The 24,782-nt window shown below is 38.2% G+C and overlaps 1 protein-coding gene and 2 non-coding genes across 4 annotated transcripts in view; all 3 read left to right on the top strand.

The window, feature by feature from the left end:
* The window catches only part of NAP1L4 (nucleosome assembly protein 1 like 4), a 43,016-nt gene that overhangs the window by 1,245 nt on the left and 16,989 nt on the right, over positions 1 to 24,782 (top strand). For both annotated transcript variants that reach the window (XM_063117178.1, XM_063117179.1), the window contains exons 2-12: positions 2,728 to 2,761; positions 4,497 to 4,558; positions 5,867 to 5,966; positions 7,979 to 8,120; positions 10,532 to 10,618; positions 11,584 to 11,715; positions 14,119 to 14,190; positions 19,813 to 19,952; positions 20,615 to 20,760; positions 23,102 to 23,124; positions 23,833 to 23,952. In XM_063117178.1, the coding sequence (XP_062973248.1) occupies positions 2,748 to 2,761; positions 4,497 to 4,558; positions 5,867 to 5,966; positions 7,979 to 8,120; positions 10,532 to 10,618; positions 11,584 to 11,715; positions 14,119 to 14,190; positions 19,813 to 19,952; positions 20,615 to 20,760; positions 23,102 to 23,124; positions 23,833 to 23,952 (1,038 nt within the window). In that variant the 5' untranslated portion in view covers positions 2,728 to 2,747. The remainder of the gene's footprint in view (positions 1 to 2,727; positions 2,762 to 4,496; positions 4,559 to 5,866; positions 5,967 to 7,978; positions 8,121 to 10,531; positions 10,619 to 11,583; positions 11,716 to 14,118; positions 14,191 to 19,812; positions 19,953 to 20,614; positions 20,761 to 23,101; positions 23,125 to 23,832; positions 23,953 to 24,782) is intronic.
* LOC134393831 (small nucleolar RNA SNORA54) lies at positions 8,739 to 8,865 on the top strand. Its single transcript, XR_010025115.1, has one exon. It is a non-coding gene; the product is annotated as a small nucleolar RNA SNORA54 (small nucleolar RNA).
* LOC134393832 (small nucleolar RNA SNORA54) lies at positions 10,899 to 11,025 on the top strand. The gene has a single exon (XR_010025116.1). It is a non-coding gene; the product is annotated as a small nucleolar RNA SNORA54 (small nucleolar RNA).

Raw genomic sequence — 24,782 nt, 5'->3', positions numbered from 1 at the left:
GTTATTTTAGAGTGCAATCGCATGCATACTTAGGCAGAAAAAAATCCTACAATCTCAGCATTCCCCAGCCAGTGAGGGTTGCGCCTTAGTAAGTATACGTAAGTCCCATTGAACATAGTGGGTTTGCTTTTGAGTAAACTTGTGTATGATTAGACTCTGAACCTTGTAGTTTAGGTGTGGTTGTAGTAACCATAATGAATAGTCCAGTGTGTAGCAAAGCTCCCAAAATATAAGTACTCATCAGTTGAAAGTTATCAAAACAGCTGGTAATGCATATGGTCTCTTATAATACCCATGTTTACTACACTTCTTAGGCTGCAGTCCTATTTGTAATTACTTGGGAGTAAGCCCCATTGAGCTTCCTTCTGAGAAAGCATGAACAGTATTTTACTGTGTTGTAACAGAGCATGGATAACTAGGCTGAGAGTCATCCAGTGTGTTTCATGGCTGTGTGGTGACAAGAACCTGGATCTCCTGAGCCCCAGTCCAACTCTCTAACCACTATATTGACTCCCATGCTTAATAAAACTTGGTATCCTACGTTACAAGATGTCGAGTCATTGGTGTTTATGCACATATTCACTTTTTTTTATTTGTAAAGTACTTTGTATTGCTCGCTAAATTTCTCAGAAATCTTGTGTTACTACTTGTCAGTAACTTTGGGGAAAGTGCCTTTATTTTTTTGGACCATAAGATAATTTGGAGGTATAGCACACTTTAATTCTGCCCTTATTGCAGCCGGCACCGTCATGGAGGCTGCTGCTCTAATAATGGTTAAAATAATCTGATATTGCACAGGGTTGGCACTTGGGCTTTTGATAGCAAATATTTATATCCTCTGGTCTTCTAAGCAGTATTGTTCTAATATTTTTAAAGTAGGTGTCTGGAATTGCACCATCATTTACTCTGATAGAGATGCTCTCATTACATTCTGTGTTTCTTGTACCCACCCCACCAACTAAAGCCAATGCCATGAAATAGGAAATGCAGAATGTGATATTGTCACAACTTTGAATGCATTATCTCAAATGTTAGGAGGGGGGAGGGGCAGAGCTTGCCATAGAGATTACACTTTTGGCAGCAGTCCCATATTGGGTGTTAAGTACAGCCTGATTTCTTATAACACTTTTGTGCTACTATATGTTTAATTGTTTTCTTAATCTTTTTTATAATGTAGAAGCACTTCACCTTAAACTTACGAAGCTCAATTGTCAATTGACTCACGCTCACTAATGAACATGTTTTTCAAAATACAGTTCCCTCAGGTTATTTGCTCTTTCCTGTTGTTCAAGGTGTTAAGATATTATGTTGGGCCGGCTCGCAAGTAACAGAAGCAAATTGTGATTTGCTATGATTTGTGCTTCTTCCACTTTTGCCCAATCAGAGATTGATTTGTGGCATGGGCATCCAGATAATATGGGTTAATTGTGGGTTAAGCAACCTAGAGTTAACCAAGAACTAATAAACCCATGATTTAACCCATTATGTGCGAATCAGGTCGTTGTCTAAAACAGTAGCCCATTGTAATGGGGAAAATGTGGTTGAACTGCAGTTCCTAGCATCCCTCACCATTTTCTATGCTGGCTAGAGTGGATGGGAGTTGCAGTGAGTAAAGAACAATCTCAGTTTGCTTAGAGGACCAAATCATATATGAATCTGCAGTACTTTTCATTTTTAAACAGGCTACAATCTTGCTAAAATGTAGCCCAAACTAACAGATATTGGAAATGTTGCTTTTATAAATCAAACAAACTTCAAGCACAAATGAGGTCTTAATTTTAAACTGAATAATTATAGTGCTAGCTATATGCATTTTAATTGAATGAATGAAGGCAGACTTAATGAAAAGACAGAAGTTAGCACATAGTATCAAACTTCTTATTTCTCTTTCAAACAATTCCAATTTTATAAACTTATTCAGAATAGGTGGCAGCGGCTAGTTCATAAATACCAAGGGATTGTAAGCCGGAGTGTCACTTTTGCTTTCAAATTCAATTAGCCTCTGTTACATATTCAAAATAATTCATTATATAATTGGAATTGTTTGAAACAAAAATAAAAACTCTGGTAACATTCAATTTGCTGAAATTTGAACCGTGTTAATTGCAGCTGTTACTATCTCATAACATTTTCTTTACTGATTTAATTAAAAGATTGGTCATTATCCTTGCAATCATTCAATTCTTCAGAAATCCTACCACCAAAACATTTCCTGTTTCTCCATGAAATGTTGCAGAAATACTTTATATTGTTCTGTAAGTCTGGTGATGCATTTAATGGTAGTAATTAGTATGTTTACTTTAAAATCTCTGGATATAAAGGTGAATATAACACTCCCTAAATGTTTTATATTGAATTAATAGGAACTTAATTAAAGATATTGGGTTCAATCTAGATATACTGTGAATGGAAGGAACTCCAGTCTGGCAGAGGTTCTTACTGAAAGAAGAAGTGGAGATGATTTTTGCCCAGTCACATTATACTTCCTAGAAAACTGCTCCATGGGTTGGGGGACCATCTCGAATAATATGGAAGGTGGTGATAGGAATTTCACAGAGTAGGAGGAATTGGTGAAAATTGTTTTCCCTGTGGAGTGTTACATGAGCAGAGTTCTTGTCATTAACATCTGGATCATGCTGTAAAATGCAAGAATGGCCTTTTCTCTAATTGTTATTTTGCCGTCTTGTTTAGGCATACTTAAAACTTTCTGAATTTATTGTCTTGCAGGTGGTTAAAAGACCCTACAGATGGCAGATAATAGGTAAGTTCTGAACAGTCCATCTCTTAAAAACTCTGAATGTGTAAGCAATGGCAACTTTGTTGCAAAAGAATTATTTGTGAAAATGTATTCAGAGATCATAAAATATGTGGGTTGCCAGATCTCAAAGTTTCAGTACTGCTTTAAATTTCAAAATTTAGTACTGCTTTTACAGAAGTTCTGCTTCTGAATCTATTTGACTGTACAATTCTTCACTCAGATTATTCTGATTTTGCTTGGGATAAAACTATCCTCCCTTCTCCAGTATTTTCATAATATATTGGAGCACATGTTCATCTAAAGTGTGCATTAGAGTGGCACTCTCTCATTCTATATTTTTGACTTAGGGTAACTTGTCAAAAGGATGAGCCTTTACTAGTTTCAGGGCATTTCCTCCTGTTATGTTACCTTTCTATCACTAGCTGATGAGGGATTTCCTTAAATGGGAGAACTGCAAGAAACCTGCTGTGATAAGTTTTATTAGATATTTTGAGGGTAAAATCCCTCATATCTTGTCCACTCTGTAGTTGAGTGAGTCTATCTAGTTCTCTGGATGACTCCAGTCTGGTCTTCCAGTTGTTGCAGTTTGATGTTGATAAAATGCTTGGGAGAGGGGATGGGTTGGCCAGTCGCTGATATTTTTTAAAAAAATCCTGTCATAGCTGGGAACATCTAGCAGAGAGATTGATTCATTGGGTGGGTCCAGGGAGTAATTAATGTCACTTTGAGAGAGGTAGTGATTCTGGACACCTTGAAGATGTTATTAGTGCGACCACTCATGAAAAGGTCTTTTGAGACCCAGGTGAGTCTTAATAACTATCAGCCATTTACAAATTTCCTCTTCTTCGGCAAATGCTTGAGTGAGTGGTGGCAGTCCAATTCCAGTTAGTGCAGAATGCAGTGGCTGTTTTGACTGGCACTGCTTGCTGAGATTGTATTTTGCCTGTCTTAAAAGAACTTCGCAGAGAGCCTTTTCACTACTGGGTGCAATTCAAACTATTGGCGCTTACCTTTTAAAGCCCAAAATGGCTTGGGATCAAAGTACTTGAAGGAGTGCTTTCTTCCTTCCCAACCTGCCCTAACTCTAACACTTTTCTCCAAATAACACCTCCATTAGAATTGAGGTTTGTTACAAAAAGAGAGAGTCTCTTTTTTATAGTAGTACTTCAGCTATGAAGTGTCCTCCTCATGGAAGTATGCCTAGTACCAAATTTGCTGTCTCCTAGGTGCCAGGCAAACCCCTTAAAAGATTCAGGCATTTGAAAACATTTTTACTACCTTAAAATATTTTAAGGTATCTGATTTTTAATTGTGTGCTTTTATCTGCTCTTTGTTTTGTATATGCCACAATTTTCTGCTTTGTCTGTTACTTGAGAATTCCTGCTGCAATTTGGCCACCTGTTCTCTTGTACTTTTGAAGCTGGAAATTTGAAAGTGATGATGACTAGTGAAATCCTCTTAGCAAGCAGTTGGAAGATTGGCATGTTATGGGAATGTTCTTCTGGGAACTCAGTGTAACAGGACTAACAGCACTTTTAGTGTTTCTCCTATGCGCAATGTTGGCACATGTAACGAGATAAAAAAAATGATTAATTTTTTAGTCCCCACTGTAGAATGCATTTAGATGTCAGATTGGCAACAATGTCTCAGATTATTATTATTATTATTAAAAATGTCCATTTTCAAAAGCTTGAGTGCTGCACTTGTTCAAGTGTGTGTCTCGAATATGTTTTTGCAGTAAAGCAGAAGATGCTGCCTCAGATTCTGTGGAAGCTGCTAAAGGTACAGGTGACAAAAAAGGTAACTAATTAAAACATATTTCAAAGTAAGCAAAGAGAATGCGCGTACAGATATGATTGCCAGAGATCATATTTATCCCTTTAAAAATCCTGAAGCAGTGAGGAATGATGAAGCTGATGTGTTTCGCATCCTGGTTTTTGTGGTTTGGCACATTTCTGTATTCATCTTCAGTGGGATAAAAGTTCTAGTTGGAGAGCGGTGCGTCAGTAGACTTAGTGAAGGGGGCTGGCAGAGGAATACGGTTGGAGACACAGTGACTGACTACTTCCTTCCATTGAGTATTTTAATTTTAAAGCTTTGCTAAGACATTCATTCTGCCTTTTATGTATTGGGTAGACATCAAAGGTATATAGCAAAGCATTCTTGGTGACTAGTGCCTTGGTGTATACAATTTCTCCAGAGCCCTAGTAAAACAGGGGTGCATAGCCTGCAGATCTAAGGGAACTCCACCCATTAGCAAGCGAAATAGGGAGGGCAACCCTGCTACTCCCATCCCCAGCAATCTTGCTGCAGATTCGCTAGGATGGAGTAAGGTTAAAGCTTCCATCCCAGGAATCTTGCTGCAGGATTGCTGGGATGGGATACATGTGTGTGGGATCCCATATCCTTGCCAACAGTGGACATGGTCCTTGGGGCCTTAAATGTTGTGTACCGCTGTAGTAAAGCATGATTCTTCAGGAAATGAGATAAGATATTTGGGCAAGTATTTAGTGCTGGATGTGAATGGGGAAGGTTCTTTAGTACAGGCCTCAGAGTAAGAAATGTGTTTTAATTACCTGTTTCTGTTGCATGCTCTTGGGCTACAAAGATAGGATATTGCCTGGGACAATAAGAAAAACTTAGATATGCTTACGAGCTTTTGACCATGGACTTTTATACCTCTGAGGGTTTATGACTATGGGCCTGTTCAGGCAACACACTAAGCCATGGCTAGGCTGCTAACCCTTTTGCAATAATTGGTTAGTGGGTATGTTTATACTGTGGTTCTGTAGCCACCATGGTTAGGAATGGTGCACATGACACACTAAGCCATAATGTTTAGCTCAAATACTTAGCTACCATGGCTTAGCATGTTATCTGAACAGGGTCATTATTTTATGTCATCCTATTTTCTTCATTAACAATTTGCATCATTTGAATGTCTTGCCAGTTAGCTCCAGTATTGCTGCTTTAGAAGCACAGTACTGCAGGAATTGCAGCTAAACATCCTTAATTTGAATTCATGGAAGTGGAGCCAAAATAAACATGTATTAAATTATACCATTCAGTTATAGTCTGATTTGTTAAATTCTTCTGCTTCTCTTACAGAAAAGTTAGCAGACCAGGTAATGCAGAATCCACAAGTCTTGGCAGCTTTGCAGGATCGACTTGACAATGCACCTCACACTCCTTCCAGTTATATTGAAACGTAAGTTTGAGAATCTTGGCTTGTTATAAGCTGAAAACGCAGGGGTTCAAAAATGCATTTACTACTGGTAGTAAGTGCATCTTAGTCTGGTGAGATCACCCTGACAGAAGGGGTGCTTTTCCAGTTTTTGGTAGAAGGGCAGGAGCTTTGGAGATGCCTGGAGAGCAGTGAGAAGGCTCAGTGCAATGTCAAGGATTTAGACCATGCCATAATTTAGGAGAGGCAGGATTAGTGGTGGCTACAGTTTTGGGTTGGTTACCAAGGGCAGTCAATGTGAACCCCTCCGAAATGTTACCAACATGAAGGAAAGCAATTTGTTCATAGATAATTAAGTTATACAGTGCTATCCTATTGTCTTTCTATTAGTGGTGGAAAGAACTCTGTCAGATTAGATGGTAATTAATAAAGGGTTGGAGTTGCCTTTAGGGACTCTCTGTAGCAGTTGGCAATGAGTGGCAATGAGATATTAAAATAAGGAAGCACAATGCAAAGTTCTGAGTAGGTGGTACATTATTCCTGGAAGGCTTCACCTAATATATCCAAATTATAGTCAATATTGTTGGAAGGGGTGTGGTCAGATTGGTTCATACTTTCATCATGTGGCCTCAGTGGCATGGAGTGCCTTCTACCAACTCCGATTGGTGGCCTGTCTGGAGAAGGATAACCTGGCTTCACTGAAGCCAGTGGCTTCAGTTGTCTATGCTCTGTTAACCTCCAAGTTAGATTACTGCAATGCACTCTTATGTGGGGCTGCCTTTGAAGATGGTTTGAAAACTGCAGCTTGTTCAAAATGCGGCAGCCAGATTGATAACAGGGACCTGGAGGTTTGAACATATAAGACCAGCTCTGGCCTGCTTGCATTGGCTGCCTGTATGTTTCTGAGCCTGATTCAAGGTGCTGATTCTAACCTATAAAGCCTTACACCGCTTGGGGCTGCAATACCTGACGGAACGCCTCTGCTGACACAAACCCACCCATATACTAACATATTCAGGTGCCTACTCCAAGGGAGGCTTGGAAGATGGCAACAAGGGAGAGGGTCTTCTCAGTGGTGGCCCCCCAATTATGAAATAATCTCCCTGACAAGCCCTGCTTGGCACTAGCATTGCTATCTTTTCAGTGCCAGATCAAGACTTTTCTCTTTTCCTGGGCATTTAGCAGAATCTATATCATTTTTAGTGTTCTAATCTTTTGTAAATCACCCAGAGAGCTTCAACAATGGGGCAGTAATTAATTAATAATAATAATCTTGGTGGAAATGTTTTACAGTATGGGAGTTTTGGAACACGGTTGCTGATTACTGTCAGGAATTTATTCACGTTAGACCACTGGTAACTCCTAAAACAATGCTGTTTCATCTTTTTGAATCTAATGATCCAGGATTCCTGCATAAAGACCTTCTTAAGCAATTGTATACAGCTGCAAAGTTATGTATAGCATGTAACTGGAGCTCTGCAAAGCAACCAACTAAAGAGCAGAGAATTAATAAAATTTGGGAGACTATGAGTATGTATAGACTTACTCAGCAAGTGGAGCAAGCAAGAAATCCTAACTTGAAGAATGATATTATGGCTTCATGGTTTCCATTCATTTCCTATGTTGAGGCACTTCAAAATTTTGATAAAGTTCCAACAAAGAACAGTTTCCTATATCTTTTCTGATTAATATGCACAAACACACATAGTGACATACCCTTGCACATGCTGCTTTTATGTAGAACTTGTATTTTTTAAAAACTTTCATTAGGCATGGAGCATCTGCCTAGGTTATTTTATTGTAGATGTATATCAGTTATAGACTAAGATTTATAATGAGTGAGTTTCTTTGTTTTTCTAGTGATTTTGATATATTTTTATTATGTTCTTCTTTTTGTTGCCTTCATTTTGTTAGCCTTTCTTTGAAATAAAATAACATTTCATGATTAAAAAAACAAGATGAAGGGAAGATAATTGAAATTGGGTGGAGGACGCTACATGCTTCTGCTGCATACATTTAAATAATGTTGTTTCTAGCTTACCAAAAGCAGTGAAAAGAAGAATTGATGCCTTGAAACAGCTTCAGGTGAAATGTGCCCATATAGAAGCTAAATTTTATGAAGAAGTTCATGATTTAGAGAGAAAATACGCAGCCCTCTACCAACCTCTCTTTGATAAGGTAAGGTGAGTGGTGGTGGGTGGTACTAGGCATGTAAATTCTTCTGTAAATCTTCTCAGTAATACTAGTAAAAAAAAGTGCCTTATTTTTTGTTATTCAAACAACTCTTATTACTGAGTAGATTCAACTTAGGCAGAATTAGACAAAGGGCATGCTCGCATGACATGCTAATTCACAATGGATAACAAGCTACGCACTGTGGCTTGTTCTAGGAACAAGCCACAGTGTGTGATTGCTGTGTCTGACCGAAGATCGGGCACACCACCATAGTGTGTAGCTTGTTCTCCCCCAGTCTTCCAGACAGCTCCACCCAGCATCCTGGGGGACTTGATGGCAGAGCCTATCTTTTCTGTCTCCAAGTCCCCCGTCTTGACTCTGATCGAGGTCGGGAACCTTTTTTGTGTGTGCAAAAGCAGGGCTCAGGAAAACCCCCATCATCGTTTGGCATGTTTGTGAACCCAGCCAAAGTGTTGTTCTTCCATTCTATAATTCCTATGCTTAGTTCTCTAGTATGCAGCTGTCACTTATAATAATTTGTATGAAGCCATTTTAAGGGTTCTCAAGGCCTGGCTACTGATGTGCTGATTTAGTCTGTATTGATAAAAAGATATTGGTTATTTGCACTGTTCGTAACCTGTTGACAGCCTCTTCTGCTAATGGGTTCCATTCCAGTGCTATAGTAACACCCGAGGTGAGAAAAAGCTGGCTATTTCTGCCTATGTCTTCTCTATTTTGGGTGACATTTTGTGTATTAAGACCACTTCTGGCCTGCTTGGATTGGCTGCCCTTACATTTCCGAGCCCAATTCAAGGTGCTGGTTTTAACCTATAAAGCCTTACACGGCTTGGGACCACAATACCTGATGGAGCGCCTCTCCTGACATGAACCTACCCGTACACTACGCTCAACATCTAAGGTCTTCCTCTAAGTGCCTACTCCGAGGGAAGCTTGGGGGATTGCAACAAGGGAGAGGGCCTTCTCAGTGGTGCCCCCCCCCCATTATGGAATGAACTCCCCTACAAGGCTCGCCTGGCACCAACATTGTTATTTTTTCAGCACCAGGTTAAGACTTTTCTCTCAGGCAGCTAACAACATATGCTGAATTTTTAATTGACACCAGAATAGTTGTTTTAAATCGATATTGTTTTTATGCTTTTGATGGTTAAAATTTTTGTGTATCAGTTTTTAAAGTTCATTGTTTTTAACTTTTGTAAACCGCCCAGAGAGCTTTGGCTATGGGGCGGTATATAAAAGTAATAAAATAAATAAAAGTTAAAAGAGATGAGCAAGAGGAAGGTGAACTTTATTGCAGTTAATATTTATGATCAGCAGCAGAAACCAATCTCTAGGTCTATTTTCACACCCCTCCTCTGGGATGAATACCCGATAGTTACATTATATTATTTAGTATTTGCTGTCTAAACATCACAGCTGAAAGATTGATTCAGATTCATCTGTCACATTCTCTCCTCTCTCAGCGCTATGGTTTTGCCCCTCTCCAAGTCACTTCCAATAATTATTACTATCAGTCACTTCAAACAGCCTTGCAAGTAGTCTTAGAGTGGCTGCTATCCTCTTGTTCCAAAACTGCTGTTCCATACTGTGTAATTCTTATGCATAGCTCTCTAGCGTGCAGCTGTCACTTATAAGAACTTGTATGAAGCCATTTTAAGGGTTCTAGAGGCCTGAGTACTAATGTACTGCTTTTGTCTGTATTGACAAAAGGGAGATTAAGAACAACAGGCAGAATGGTTCTCTTGTCAGAGTAACTAATAGACTTGAAACATTAAATTTTGTATTGTTTTGTAGTCTTACTTGAGCTATTCCTCTCGTCTTCTGTGTTTATCTTGACGAGCATTTAGAATATTCACATTGTAGGAAGTGAGTATTCTGAATGCATGCATTACTAGTATTACTACAATGTTCACTTACATTGTAGTAATTCATGATTCCTCAGATTCTGTTCATTTTTTATGTTTGAACTGGTCATTTTTATGTTTCAGCAGGTAGAAGCTATAGTTTGAACTTCACTTTACCATCTCTTTTCAGGAATAATAGAAAAAGCATTAAAACATGTTTAGGTATTAAGTTAAAATAACTAAGTGAAAACACAGCTCAAAACTATGTTTAAAGTATTCAGTACATTTTATTTTGGTTAGAGTATTTAATATAACAAAAGTTCAATTATTTTTCAAATATTGCTTATTTGATTTAAGATAAACTAGTTTGAGAGTGTTAGAGATGTAAAAGTAAAGCATAGTCTTGGTACTTCTTAATATGTAGTTGATATGATCATTAATTCACTTGAGCAACGCTGGAAAACACTGTTCAGTTTCCTGTCGCATTCATGTTTCTTGTTGGAACGCAGTATGTTCTAATGTGTCTTCAATCTTTATACAACTCTTGCACAGAGAAGGGATTTTATCACTGGTGGTGCAGAACCTACAGACGCAGAGGCAGAGTGGCACAGTGAAAATGAGGAAGAAGAAAAACTAGCTGTAAGTAAAAATAATTAAGTATTTTGAAAGACAGAATTAGTAAAATAACTTAAAACGTGATCTTTTTTGTTTCCTATAAAAACTATTAATGAAGTGATCCCAATAAAATAATAGATGTCTCCTGCTGGAAAACATTGGAAGGTTTTGTCAGCTCAGGTAACTGGGATATTTTGAGGTGTTTACCTCTTCGGGAGCTTCAGAAAATAACTTGTTCCAAAAGTTTGCTTAACAAAACTGAACATTTCCATGTAGTTTTATTCCAGTACTATAATTTAGTCATTTGCACTGTTCGTAACCTGTTGACAGCAACTTCTGAAAATGGGTTCCATTCCAGTGCTAGAGTAACACCCAAGATGAGTAAAGGCTGGCTATTTCTGCCTATGTCTTTTCTATTTTGGGTGACATTATGTGTATTAGTTAAAAGGGGTGAAAGGGTGGGGGGGAGAGAGAAATGGAATGTGACATTCCATTTAATGTCACACATTTAGTATTTGACGCAGATTCATCTGCCAGCTTATTTCCTTTGCAACAGTGTGGTTTTGCGCCTCTCCAAGGCACTTCAGACAACCTTGCAAGTGGTCTTAGAGTGGCTGCTATCCTATGTTCCATCCAGCCATACACTTTCCTTTCCCCTCTCTCTTTTTCTGCATCTGTTACCTGTGTAGGCTCCTGAGCAGTTGTGGGATAGTGCCATTTGCCTACCAGAAATCAGCAGCACAGAATTATTCATGCTGTAGATCTGTTTAACTTCGAAATTGATAAATACAGGACCTAATCTAAGTATAGTAATAAGCAAGTGATTACATTTAACAATGGAGTGTCAACTGGTTAGCATTAAGAAAATTGTGAAGACACCTAGCAGACAAAGTATTTACAGTTTCAAGAAACCTGGAGTGCATTTGAAGAGTTTCTGGCCTGTTTTTTTTTCTTCAAGTAATCTAAGTGCATCTCTCTTCTATTTCTAGGGAGACCTGAAAAATAAAGTAGTAATAGAAGAAAAAGAAGCGGGAGCAACTGAGGAGACAAACCCCAAAGGAATCCCAGATTTTTGGTTCACAATATTTAGAAATGTAGATATGCTGAGTGAATTAGTACAGGTAATACATTAAAAGGGGATTTTTATTTCTGTGTGTAAAACGTATGCCATCTCAATTTGAATATTAAATAGACCTTTCATGGAAAATCTTTCTCCTGCTTCCATTGGAAAATGTTGCTCATCAATCCTGTTTTGCTGCCAGTCTGAAGAACTTAACCCATTCCTAGAGATGTCTGATCTAGACATGGTTACACCTTACCTTGCCTTCATTTTATCCCGTTTGGACTACAGTAATGTGCTCTACATGAGGCTGCCTTTGAAAAGTGTTCAGAAACTCCAGAATGGTGCCACCAGACTGTTGACCTGGGCCAGTTACAGAGAGCCCTTGACTCTTCTACTACATCTTCACTGCCTGCCAGTCTATTTCCAGGCACAATTCAAAGTTCTAGTTATGACCTATACAGCCCTATACAGCTTGGGACCAGGCTACCTAAAGTACCATTTGAGCCTGGCTGGGTTATAAGATTTTTGGCAGAGGCCTTTCTGCCATTGGACGTGAGTCGGGTGGGGAGGGACTTTTCATGGATTCTCCCAGGCTCTGGAACTACCTGCTAAGAGACGCTAGGCTGGCCCCTTTTCTGTTGCCCTTCCGCTGGTAGGCAAAGATGTTTCTGTTCAGGCAGGCCTTTGACATGTAAGCTGGGCTGTTACTGAAGCAAGTTTTAATTAGTTGGGTACTGTCTATTCTATGGTTTTTTAAATTGTGTTTTTTATGGTTCTGTTTGCTGTGTTTTAATGAAGATTTTTTTGAACCCTTAGTTTAATATTGTTTGCTGCTTTGACTGTGTTTTTTGGTGAAAAGGCGGGAATTAAATTAAAGACAAAGAAAAGTCTTAAATCTGCCCTTATTGGGCTGAACCTTTCATCACCCACAGTTCTAGAGTGCCAACAGTTGTTTGAGCCAACCTTACAGCTGCCTCTTGCGTCTCTTTCTTCTGTGCAGAAAAAAAACATGAAATTCTGGTATGAGTAAATGGTGTCGTGGGGACAGGCTTTGCAGCCAAATCCTAGGCAGCTTTCCTGTGGGTTTGGACCCTGGCCGCAAGCTTAGATGGCTTTAAAAGGAGTTAGGCAAATTAATGGAAGATAGGTCTGTTACCCATGATGGCTAAATGGAACCTTTATGCGTAGAGACAATTCACCTCTGGATGCCAGATGCTGGGGCAAACAATGAGGTGGGGAAAGAGGTGTTGGGCATCTTCAAAATACCTGGCTGGCCATTGTTGGAAGCGATTAGTGTGCATGTTTCTTGTGGCTTGCTCTTTAGCATTCTGTGTTATATCAGCCTGGATGCAGGATCACTTTGCCATAACTTGGTCAGATAGTTTAAACAAATTGGTTCTTGGTACTGGCAATCCACGTTGACTTGTGTGGGACCTCACCATATTGCAACAAGTATGTTTGACTCAATTTGAATCCCAGGCTGCATCTTGGATGACAGATGCAGATGTTTTGTGAACGTTGTAGCTATTACTCATCCATTCCAGTTGGCTTTAATGACTCAGAGGTGCAGTCTGTCTCAAAGTTGGCTCTTCCTGGAAGAGAACTATTAAAACCCACTTAAGGAGTTGTCAGGCACTTCTCATAAAATGCGTATCTTCCCCCTTTAAGAATCAAGACTTTCTACAGCCTGCTCACAACCCCATACTCGCTTGAGTCAAGCAGCACACAATCATGGCTCAGATAAAAGGCTTTGTTTTTATATTTCAGTGGTAAATAAGCATTTTTTCTTTTGGCATCAGCCTTTAGCCTGAGTACCGTTGTCCCTACCTGATCAGTTGGGTAGTGGTATTTCCCCCTATTGCTATATCAGTAGTTACTGGCTTTAGAAAGGAAGTGGGAGGTACCTCCTTATCCAGTCCCCGGCAGAGTCTTTTTTCAGAGAACCTGCCTGCTAGTGGATAGAAGTGAGAGCACCCAATCTTAGGGCTTCTCTCTAAGGAGAATTCACAGGTAAGTCTAATTAAGTTCTTCTTTTCCTGCCATTCGTCCAATATTAACATTGTCTTTAGAAACGAAGCAATACTTAATTTTTGCTTTCCTTAGTGGATGTCTTTTTCTCTTGGGATTGGTGCCTTGCCTATATTTCCCCCCTATTTCCATTCCTTGTCGCCCTTGTATCTTTTCTGGCTTAGCCTGCAGTCAAGGATGACACTTAAAGGTGTTTTTGTGTGTGTATACAGAGTTCTGATAAATGTTTCACTAACAACTCTTAAAATAATTATCCATTGAATATGCCAGTGGTTATAAAAATAAAAGTATCCTTTCTTCTGCAACACATAGCTTTTAATCAGAATAAAGTGCATTCAAGGATTGAGGCAAAAACAGTTAACAAGATGGCATACTTAAACTAAGAACTGGAAGTGTTCATCATTTCATTAATGCATTTTCCATTTATATTTAGGAATATGATGAACCAATTTTGAAGCATCTGCAGGATATCAAAGTGAAATTTTCTGAGCCCGGACAGCCAATGGTTCGTATTGTTTAACTTGTAATATAATGTTGAGTGACATGGTGGGCATTAATGGTTTGAATATAGAGATGTTCAGTTGTTATCTTAATGTATTAGGTTAGTAAGTATGGACTTCGCAGCCCTGCTTCCCAAAGGACACTTCTGCATTGGAGCAATATTTTAAAAGTATAGTTATGACAATAGCTCCACCTACTGCTACTGACAGTTAATGAAAGTAAAGACCATTTGAATTTCTTTTAAGCAGCTTTGAAATGTGTTCTCATCCATGGAGCTAGGGAAGATGGAGGTTTTTCCTGGGCTCTCAGTTAGGGTGTTAATGACCGTTATTACGACTGCAAATTTTAAATTATTAAGTTCTCTCTTCAAACTTTCTATGCAAGTTGAATCTAAAGTAGCTAAAATAAAATTATGTAGTGGAACATTTTATTTGAAAGTGAATCTATTCAGTAGTCAGCTACTCTTCTTTCTTTTTTTTTACTAGATCAGCCTTTATACAGAGTTCAGTTCCTGTCTCTTCACTCTTCTCTCCCTCCTTCTCTGCCCCTTGATCCCGCTCCTTTAACAACACAAATGTCGTCCGAGCCTTGGCCATTTAACAATCCCGGCTTCCTAGCTCTCCCTTCCCCTTTCTGCATCCCTGTTCCTACTCCCTTCAGAGGCTGAGACAGTAAGCACCAGTAGCGGCTGAGATTTCTCACGTCTCTCCTCGCATCTCTGGCAGCCCCTTCCTCTTCTTGCCCTGTCTCCTATTGGCCCTGTTCAGAAGACACCTTAAACCATGGCTTTAACCGCAGTGAATAAAGCAAAAAGCCTTAGATTGTAAGCCTATGCGGCAGGGTCTTGCTATTTACTGTTTTACTCTGTACAGCACCATGTACACTGATGGTGCTATATAAATAAATAATAATAATAATAACTATATTGACGTAATTTATGAGTGTTGCTAGCACTCACAGTTGTATGGCCAGTTACTGACTGCTCAGTAACACTACATGGCTTCACCTTCATAGGGTAGTTCACATATCATTATCTATCCCACTTCATATATGTTTTGACTTGTCTGTTGGATTTGATTTTCTTTTGAGATGGTTTAAGCCTCCCAAGCCAGAGGGGTTGCTGTGGTCCCCAGTAGTTGTTGGAAATACTTGTGGGTTGTTTGCTGGTGTGGTGCGAACCTGCCCATTAACTAAATTTACCCAATATTCCAACCCATACTCAAGGTTTAGTGTGGGTTGTCGTTGAACCATGGGTTTTGTGGTAGTGTGAACCCAGCCGCACTAACAATTATGGTTTGTTAACTATGAGCAACTTGCTGTTCACGATCCAACAACAAACCATAGGTTCTTTTTGTGCGTTGTTCATGGATAACAAATCATGGTTTGTTAACCCAGAGCCGCTGTGGCCATAGTTGCATGAGCAAACCTTACTCAAGCGTTGTGTCATGCAAACCCAGTTGTTTTACCCTAACATAACCTTAAAACACACCATGAGTTATGCACATGCAGTAGCCTCACTGCAACAGTGTACCCCAGTAATTTATCTTTTACACTTAATTTGGAATGAAATAATAAATACATTTTTATGATAAACTGGAATAATTTAAAATAAAATCATATATTTATTTCTAGGTAGAACTTTAAAGCGTTCGTTGGACCCCAGTTCCAAACTGATAAGTCAAAACAAATGGTGTGAGGATTAAATTGGGCACAGTAGAAGTGACAGCTGTGCAAGTGAATGGTGAACATGCTGGTTGACTAGCCTTGTTCTTTTGTAGTTTATAGTTAATAAACAGATCACATGTTGATTATCTCAATCTTATTGATTGGTTATACAAACCATTTTACTTTCAGGAGAAACTGATACATTTGCCCCTATTTGTCTGCCTTTCTTACCTATTCTTCAGTTGTTGCTAACTGAGACACCTCTATGCATAGTCATGATTACACATCTGTGAATAATTTTGACAGGCTACAGAGATAGAAAAATATTCATACTTAATGGGTATGTTTGTAATCCTTTTTTTATTTCAAAACTTAAACATACATCAATACAATGACAAAAAACCCCCACAATACATAAATTTAAATTGACCTTATAACATTTTCTAATTTAATATTTTAACATACTCATATAACATAAAGTGCTCCCCCCCCCACCCCGGGATCTATTCCTGTTTCCAAAATCTCATTGTTTCTTCTGGAGGTGGTTTCCCACTCCCCTTAGATAAAACATATTCTAGGAACTTTTCCAAATTCCCTCAAAATCATTCGTTTTTGTTATCCCTCTTCTTACTTTTATATTACATATTAATTTATCATTAATAGCAATATCCCATATCTCTTTATACCAATCTTCAACATGATAATCTCCTTGAATCTTCCAGTTCCTAGATATGATTAACCTTGCTGCTGTCAGCAAATTCATTATCAATTCTTTTGTTTCTTTATTACAATTTAATTCTCCATATAATGATAGCAATGCCACTGTAGGTGTCTCTTCAATCTCCATTCCAACAATTTCTTTTATCTCATTAAACACCATTTTCCACAATTTTTGAACAAATTCACATTCCCACCACATATGTAAATACATTCCTTTTTTTTGACATCCTCTCCAACAATTTGCTGAATTCAGCTTATTTATTTTATTTAATCTCATCAGGGTTAGATACCACCTCCATATAATTTTGAAATAATTTTCTTTTATCCTCACTGACATATTTCTCAACACTCTTTGTCTCCATATTCCTTCCCAACTCTGTTGTCCTATTTGTACCTTCAAATCAGTTTCCCACACCATCTTACCCATATTTTCAGTCTCCCCCTTCCCAACCAATAATCTATATATTTCACTCGTTAGTCCTTTTATCATTTTATTTTCTCCTTTCTCAGTTTCTCTATTTAAGATCAACTCCTCAAATTTCATCATTTCTCTGCACTCTCCGTTGTCCTTTAACCATTTCTTCGTCCATTGTTCTAATTGACAATAATTTAACCACGATAAATTCTTCTCCTTAAATACCTCTTCTAATTCTTCTCGAGTGTTCATCTTCCTTAACCAATTTTTTAACTTCATTATATTCCTCTCTATTAAGATTTTCCCCAACTTATCTTTTAAATTTCATGGAAAATTTCGTAACATTATCACTAGAGTTATTGGGGAAATGCTTGGAAGTAAATCCTTTTTATATACTCTCCATATTTCCCAATGATTTTTTTAAAAGGGGGTTCTCTATTTCTTCCCCCCATTTTTTATTATATTTTCCAGTTTCCATTCTTTATCCATTCCTTTTCTATCCTCCAGCCAACTTAAATCTCCTACTCCTATCATACTTTCTACTATATGTCTTAGCCTATTAGCTACGTAATATAGTTTTATATTTGGGAGTCCTAACCCTCCTTTTTTTTGCATTATATACCACCTCTTTTATTTATTCTCGCTTTCCTATCCCCATTACAAAACTTATTTATAATATTTTGCCAACTTTTTAACTCTTTTTCCGATATTCTTATTGGTAATATTCTAAATACAAAATTTACCTTTGGTAATATCCTCATTTTTACTAAAGCCATTCTTCCAAACCAAGATAAATTTAATCCTTTATATTTTTCTAATTTATCTATAACTTCTTTTTTCAAATTATTTAAATTCTCCTTTTCTAAATCCTCTAAATTTTTTGTAATTTTAATTCCCAAATATTTAATTATTTCTTTAATTTTCATATTCTTCTCTTTACTTTCCCAATCTTTCCCTTCCTTTTTACTATAATTAAATAACATCATCTCTGATTTTGTCCAATTTATTCTTAATCCTGTAACTTCCTCAAACTCCCTCAGATGATACTTTATTCTTTCCATTTTCTCCAATGGATTCTTAATTGTCAACAATGTATCATCTGCAAACATTTTATTTTTATTTTTTGGTTATATCCTACTCCCTCTATATTATCATCATCTCTTATCACGTTCGCCAATAGTTCTATAACCAATACAAATAGGACCGGTGAGAGCGGGCATCCCTGTCTTGTTCCTCGGGCCAGTTGTAACTTTTCTGTAACTCCATCGTTTTTCACATTTGAGGCTGTGTTATTTGAATATAATTGTCCAATTAAACCTTTAAATCTATCTCCAAGCCCCATTTTCCCTATTATCATCTTAAGTGCTTGCCAGCTCACACAATCAAACGCCTTAAAGATATCCAACGCTATTATTCCTGCTTTTGTCTTCATCTTTTTTACCTTCTGTACTGTGTTTAAAACTCTTCCAACTAAGTTATGCATTTGTCTCCCTGCCACAAAACCACACTGATCCTCCCCAATATAATTGCCTATAAACGTATTCATCCGCCTTGCCATTATAGCTGAAATTTTTTTTGCGTCCTGATTAACCTGGCTATTTACTCAAAATTAAAACCAATTTGGGGTAAAAATAAACAACTAAAACGTTAAATAACCTTCACATAACCCATGGTCCCCAGGTTCACACAACATGGCATAGAATATGCAAATCCTGCTTGTTTTAACATGTGATGCATGTTTTAATCATGCAAACCAGGTCCCTGGATTGTGTATGGGTTAAACAACCCCAGAGTTAACCCATGGTTTGTTCTTGGGTTAATTCTGGGTTGCTTAACCAATAAATAATCCAGAGTGTCTGTTCACCAATGCACTCACAACATATGAATAGGGAGATTGTAGGTTGTTTACAGAAAGTGGAAGTGGCTCATGCACTCTGCAAATCCCCACAAATAAGGGGTTAAATAACTTAAGGTTTGCTGCTGTGATGTGTGTCCTATATATGCATATTATTTATAAAACACACAATCACAAATACAAACTTATGTCTTTCTTTGCATCTTGGTATATATGAGCACACACTACACAGGAACTAGGCACAGGATCTGACTTCCAGCAGTGCACTCTTCTTGTGCACACACTTGCTGATCCAAACTAGCTGTAGTATTTCACAGTTGTGAGATTACAGCTATAATGGAAAGATGGGTTTAGAAATGAAAGAATGTAATTACTTGAATCACCCAATAGACTGCAGTGATCTAAATTTTATTTTAGTATTTGTATTCCATCTTTCAATTTGAAGAATTTCTAAAGTCTTTACAGTATCATGTTAGCCCTAGACAGATACAAAAATCTATGTAGTTTGTGCACCTGAGGTTTGTGTACTTAGTTCCCTGTTCCTAATGATAATCCTGTGTTCATGATTAACAAGTTGAAATGGGGCATTTTTTTCTTTATGAACTAAATGTGCAATATATTCAGCTTACCCTTTGATCTTTGTTTGAAAATCCAATAAATAAAACCCAATTTTGTACACAATTAGGTACTATGAATAGCTGTAGTACAAAACCTGTCAAGAAAATATTGAGTTCACTGATAGTTTCAAATTATAAACTCAAGTTTTGTGTAAACATTTTTTGTGTTGATCACGCATTATTTACAGTTTAGCAGAACAATACGAAACTCAAAGCTAAGTTCCTACCCCTCAACATTCACTTTACGAAGGGGGCATTGCCAATCCAAATATTTTCTAGTACTAACAGTTGATCACTTCTTTCTACCTGCTTGAAAATTATGATAACTTTAGAACAATAATGGACCTCTTTTAGTCTTTCACATTAGAGTTCCACTTTGAGCCCAACGACTACTTTACTAATTCAGTTTTGACAAAAACCTACAAGATGAAGTCAGAACCAGATAAGACGGATCCTTTTTCATTTGAAGGCCCTGAAATTGTTGACTGTGAGGGGTAAGGAAATCTATTTCTATTTTTAATTGTTTGTTTCTAATCTGAATGTGAAGTTGTACTATAAAAACATGCAGTCAGAATGTAAAATACATCAAATATGGCAAGTATATGTATGCTATAAAGCTTTCAGCCATTGGCCTGGTGTGAGGGAGGGAATATGAACCTTGGCAATACAATAGCTGTGTCAGCTTGGGTGGATAAAGCTTTGTGGGTCAGTTACGGCATCTCCCAAACAACCACTGGTTTCTTGGCACTTTTCTGTAGAGAAGGTGAACTTGTTTGTGTCACAGGCATTGGTTGCTGACTATGAGGTGTATTGCCAAACTCACTTGAGGGGACCTATATTGCCATTTTCACAATCTACCAATGAAATGTCTTTTTCCTGTTGCTTCCCTTTCCCCACTTCTTTTTGGTTAGATGCATTGTGCATCACTGTCTTTAGCACAACGATGTAGAGCTCTGCCATTTTCTTAATGGCCCTTTCTGTTCAGCAAGGCTGGCTTTCCCCTTTTCGTTACGTTGGGTTGGAGATGGCTAATGCTACTGCAGTGCTAAAGAAAGCTACCACCGTAATGGGAGCTAACCTTTTGTCTGAAAAGGTACCAAATGTTCAATGCATCTCCTTCCTTTTTAATATCACTGATATATACTTTTAATTCCAGATGTACTATTGATTGGAAGAAAGGGAAAAATGTTACAGTTAAAACAATAAAAAAGAAACAGAAACACAAGGGCCGAGGCACAGTCAGAACAATTACTAAACAAGTACCCAATGACTCGTTTTTTAACTTCTTCAGTCCAATAAAAGGTAAGCATGGTTCAATGTAATTTCTTGTTAGGGATACTTGCATATATTTTAGCAAATGTTTCCATATATCAAATATGAAGAAAATAGTTGAATATTATATGTTCAGAATACTGTCTAGGCTGTAATAGCTTTCATAAAAGCTTTAGTATTGTGAGGCTAAGTAAGTTCTAAGTTTATGAGTAAGCAGTTTATATATGAATTACAGGTGGGCTCCTGCACGAAAGTGTTGCAGTGTGTCCACTCCCCAGCTGAAAGGAGTGTTCTGTTCAGGGCTCTAGCCAGCCTGGAACATGAACCTTGTTGTGGTTTTTTGGGGCTCAGAGGACACATTTTTCTTTCTCGCCCTCTTGAAACCTTTCCATCTTGTGTCAAAAGGGCTCAACCTGAAAGCTTGAATGCTATATGACCGGGGTGGGTAGGTGGGAGCAGATGTATGGAAAGGAGAGGCTTTTAACCTCATAGCAAGCATTTCTTCTCTCCTCCCCACCTTAATGCTCACCTCTAGGATAGGATATGTTATGATATGTAGGACTCGGGTCCTTAACAATCTTTCCTCTCCATCCATTTTATTACATTTATTTTATAGCCCCCTTTCCAGCATAAATGTGGCTTTCAAAGTAGTTAACAATTTAAATATACATGCACAGGTACAATAGGGCTATGTTGGGCTATGTATCACAGTCTTTTGGTCCCTGGCAGTCCAGGTACCAGCCTTGGCTGATGGTAAATTTGCCATCCCACAGAAGCAGCCCCTCCATTAATTGCTTTAAGAAAGAGAAGAAATTAATCAGGCACTACATACCAAACTTCTTTCCCTAATAGACAGTAATGTTTTGTGTGGGAGGATAGGGGAACCTTTCAACTGTAAGGCTTTTTTGTAGGTAACTAGTGGTAGAAGTTGCATAGGCTTATGTTAGTAGGGGTCTGAAACCTGCTGTCACATATAGATCTGCAACACTGCATATTTAATAGTTCAAACTTCCAATACCTCGTACGCACATCACACACCATAATTTGAGCTACAGCTCAACCTGGCTGTGAGTTGCTTGTTTTAACTGCCTAAGAAAGGTGGGCTATAAATCTGTTACATAGCCATTGAGTTTTAGTTTCTACCACATGAGGGCTCTAGAGTCCTATGTTTTAATAATCTGCATGAAAACGCAGAATTGGTTTAACAGTCCATCTTATTTACGCTGCAAAGTCAGGAAAAGGGCATTCCTAATCGAAAAATTAAAGTGGTCTTTGCCTTTGGGTGTCCCAGATATCTGATTAGAATGGTTGTGCATCATTTATGTGAGTGGGCATAGAGAGAAGGCCAGTTTGTAAAGGGATGTGAGCTTCTGGATAGTTGATTGTCCAGCTGGGCTGATTTTTTTCAAACTGTTCTATTGAAATCTGGAACACTTAAGTGTTTGGCAGGAGATGAGAGTTGGGCTTTATGGTTCTCTTTTTTGCGGAACTTGTTTTGCTGTTGGGGTCCCTTGAGCCCCCAAACTGCTCTTTGTACGTCCAAGTTCAAAAGCAGTTTGATTATATGTGAGGGGTTTTTTTTGGAAGAGGGGTTTTTTTTGGTGGTGGTTAGGACTCACAAGTTGTGACATTTTTTCTCCTGAAAAGGGAAATGAACTGCAGCTGTGTAGAGGAAGCAACATATGAGCCAGCTGGAGTACACAGCTTCTAGTGACCATTCTCACAAGCACAGGAGGCTAAAAAGAAAGGAGGGAGACTTATGTGAGTTACTGCTAGGAAGCAGTGTGGTCATGTTGCCTCATAGGTTAATTCTTCCACACGACTGTAAACACAAAGTGTTTAGTGCTTGTCATATGAACCAACTCTTTAAGTTTGACCTTGAGTTTTTAATCTTGTGGGTCAACATTATTCAGTAGCAGTGTATAACTATATCAGATGGTGGTGCTTGCATTTAACTTTATGGTGCACTTTAAATGTCAGTGAATGTCTTTTGAATTCCCATTATGTGAGGTAAATAACAGCTTAGTGAATAACTTCTTTTTGATGCAAACTTAGTTCCTATATGGGCTTTTGTTCCAAAGCTGCATAAGCACAGTACTACATCTTCCATGTTGGAAGATGTAGCAGGACTCTACAGTCCTCAGGTACTTTATTTGTACCTTACAATTTTTCTCACTAAGCTATTGTTTCAAGATGCAAATAGAAAAGAAAGACTTTGCAAATGGAGCCCTAGTTCTCTCTTAGTAATGATACACACAGAAGACTGAGGATATTTCTTGCTCTGACAATTCATATGGATAGTTCTCATATTAGAATATGCAGCAGGATAGAGTTTTTAAAGGGTTTAGACTGATTTGTTATCTTTTTATAGTTTCAGGAGATGGAGAATCACTGGTAAGTTTTTTATTTTAATATTTTTATGCTCAGGACACCTTTACCATTACGCCTGTCTCAAGCAGCAAACTTCAAAGTGTAGCAGATAGTCTATTATACATCCGTGCTACTATGTGGGCAAGGATGCAATTTAAACACATTTTTTGCATGAGGCATCAAACTATCTTGGGCTGGATGTTTATAGCAGTTGTATTGTTCTTTAGTTTATTTCTGAACTGCTGCTTCATTTCTGGAGATGCAATCACACATGTTGGACTATGCATGCACACTTTTTCACTGGCAGTATTAAAAGTTGTGCATAATAAAATTAAATCTCATCTATTCAGGAGTAGCTTTTAATTTCCTTTTCCTCCTCTGCTCTTTGTCCTAAGCACTGCTTAACATCTTTAACTGTCTTCCAGAGCTGGCTACAAATTGTTCAAATGTGGTGAATTAGTATTTTCTCTTTTATCAGAAATTGATGTTCACACCTTAGAATGGTCACTAAACATGATTGATTGCTTCTAAAAAAATGCTATGCTGACATGCGCCATTGAAAAAAGTCCAGGTGTGGGGTGCAGGAAACAGCTTTATAGTTCATTGTTTCTCTTCTGGCAAAGTTAAATATGTGGTGGAGGTAGAAACTCAAAGTTGAATAAATGTATTGATCTCAAATCTTTCACGCTTTGTGGTGGCATATTTCCTTATTTTCCCCCCTTAATTTTCCAGGATGAAGATTCAGAGTGTACTTTAGCTATAGATTTTGAAGTCGGGCACTTCTTCCGTGAAAGAATAGTGCCCCGTGCTGTACTCTATTTCACTGGGGAAGCTATAGAGGATGACGATAATGTATGTATATTTTACCTTACCTTAATGTGTGTCAACTTCAAATTTTTCTTTCCCATGTAAAGAGGCATTTTGTTCTATTTTGAGCTTTTGTTGATTATAAGGGAGAACTCATCTTTCCTTTTTTAAGGGCAGGATAACTTTACTCAGATTGTCAGGTTCTGCTTGGATAACTGGTTGAGTCCCATTACATTTGAGTTTTGCTTTCTTCTTATCACTCCCTCTAATAGTGAACTCAGTTGGTGAGTGTTGACAGAAATGGAGTTAAACATGGGCCATTGAGAAACAGAATGATGGTTTGGTCATGCTCAGGGAACTCCCAGAGTTGGCAGCTGCACCAATTTAAAAGAAAGTACTAAAAGTGCAAGTCCCACCCTCATAGGCCTAATGAGGATTGAACATATTCAGCACTCATGTAATGTTGGATGTCAGTTGGAAAAGAGAAACACAAAACTGGAGGGTGAATACTTGCATAGTACTTGGAAAGAGGAGTGTATAGAACCTGGAAGAGGGAGGGAGGACTAACTGGAACCCTGAGGAGCCAGGTGAGGAATACACTGTAACATTTTGTTTCAAGCCTAATTTTGTTTCGAGCATAATTCTTGATCCAGAAAGTCATGTTAATAGCATTGAAATAATGTTCAAACCACTGCCGTGCAGTATAATAGCAATCCTTACAACAGCCCTGTGAAGTAGGTTGGGATTATCCCCATAGGTGCTGATGGAGGCTGAAAGAATATCGGCTTGCCTAGTGCTACCTACTGAACTTGCAGCTGAGCGTGACATTTGTCTGGGACTTCCCAGCTTGGTCTCATAATCATTATACTAACCCA

The sequence above is a fragment of the Elgaria multicarinata genome, chromosome 2, assembly GCF_023053635.1.
Source record: "Elgaria multicarinata webbii isolate HBS135686 ecotype San Diego chromosome 2, rElgMul1.1.pri, whole genome shotgun sequence".
Lineage (NCBI taxonomy): Eukaryota > Metazoa > Chordata > Lepidosauria > Squamata > Anguidae > Elgaria > Elgaria multicarinata.
The sequence above is the reverse complement of the archived record's forward strand: the minus strand, read 5'-3'. Positions and strand labels throughout refer to the sequence as shown.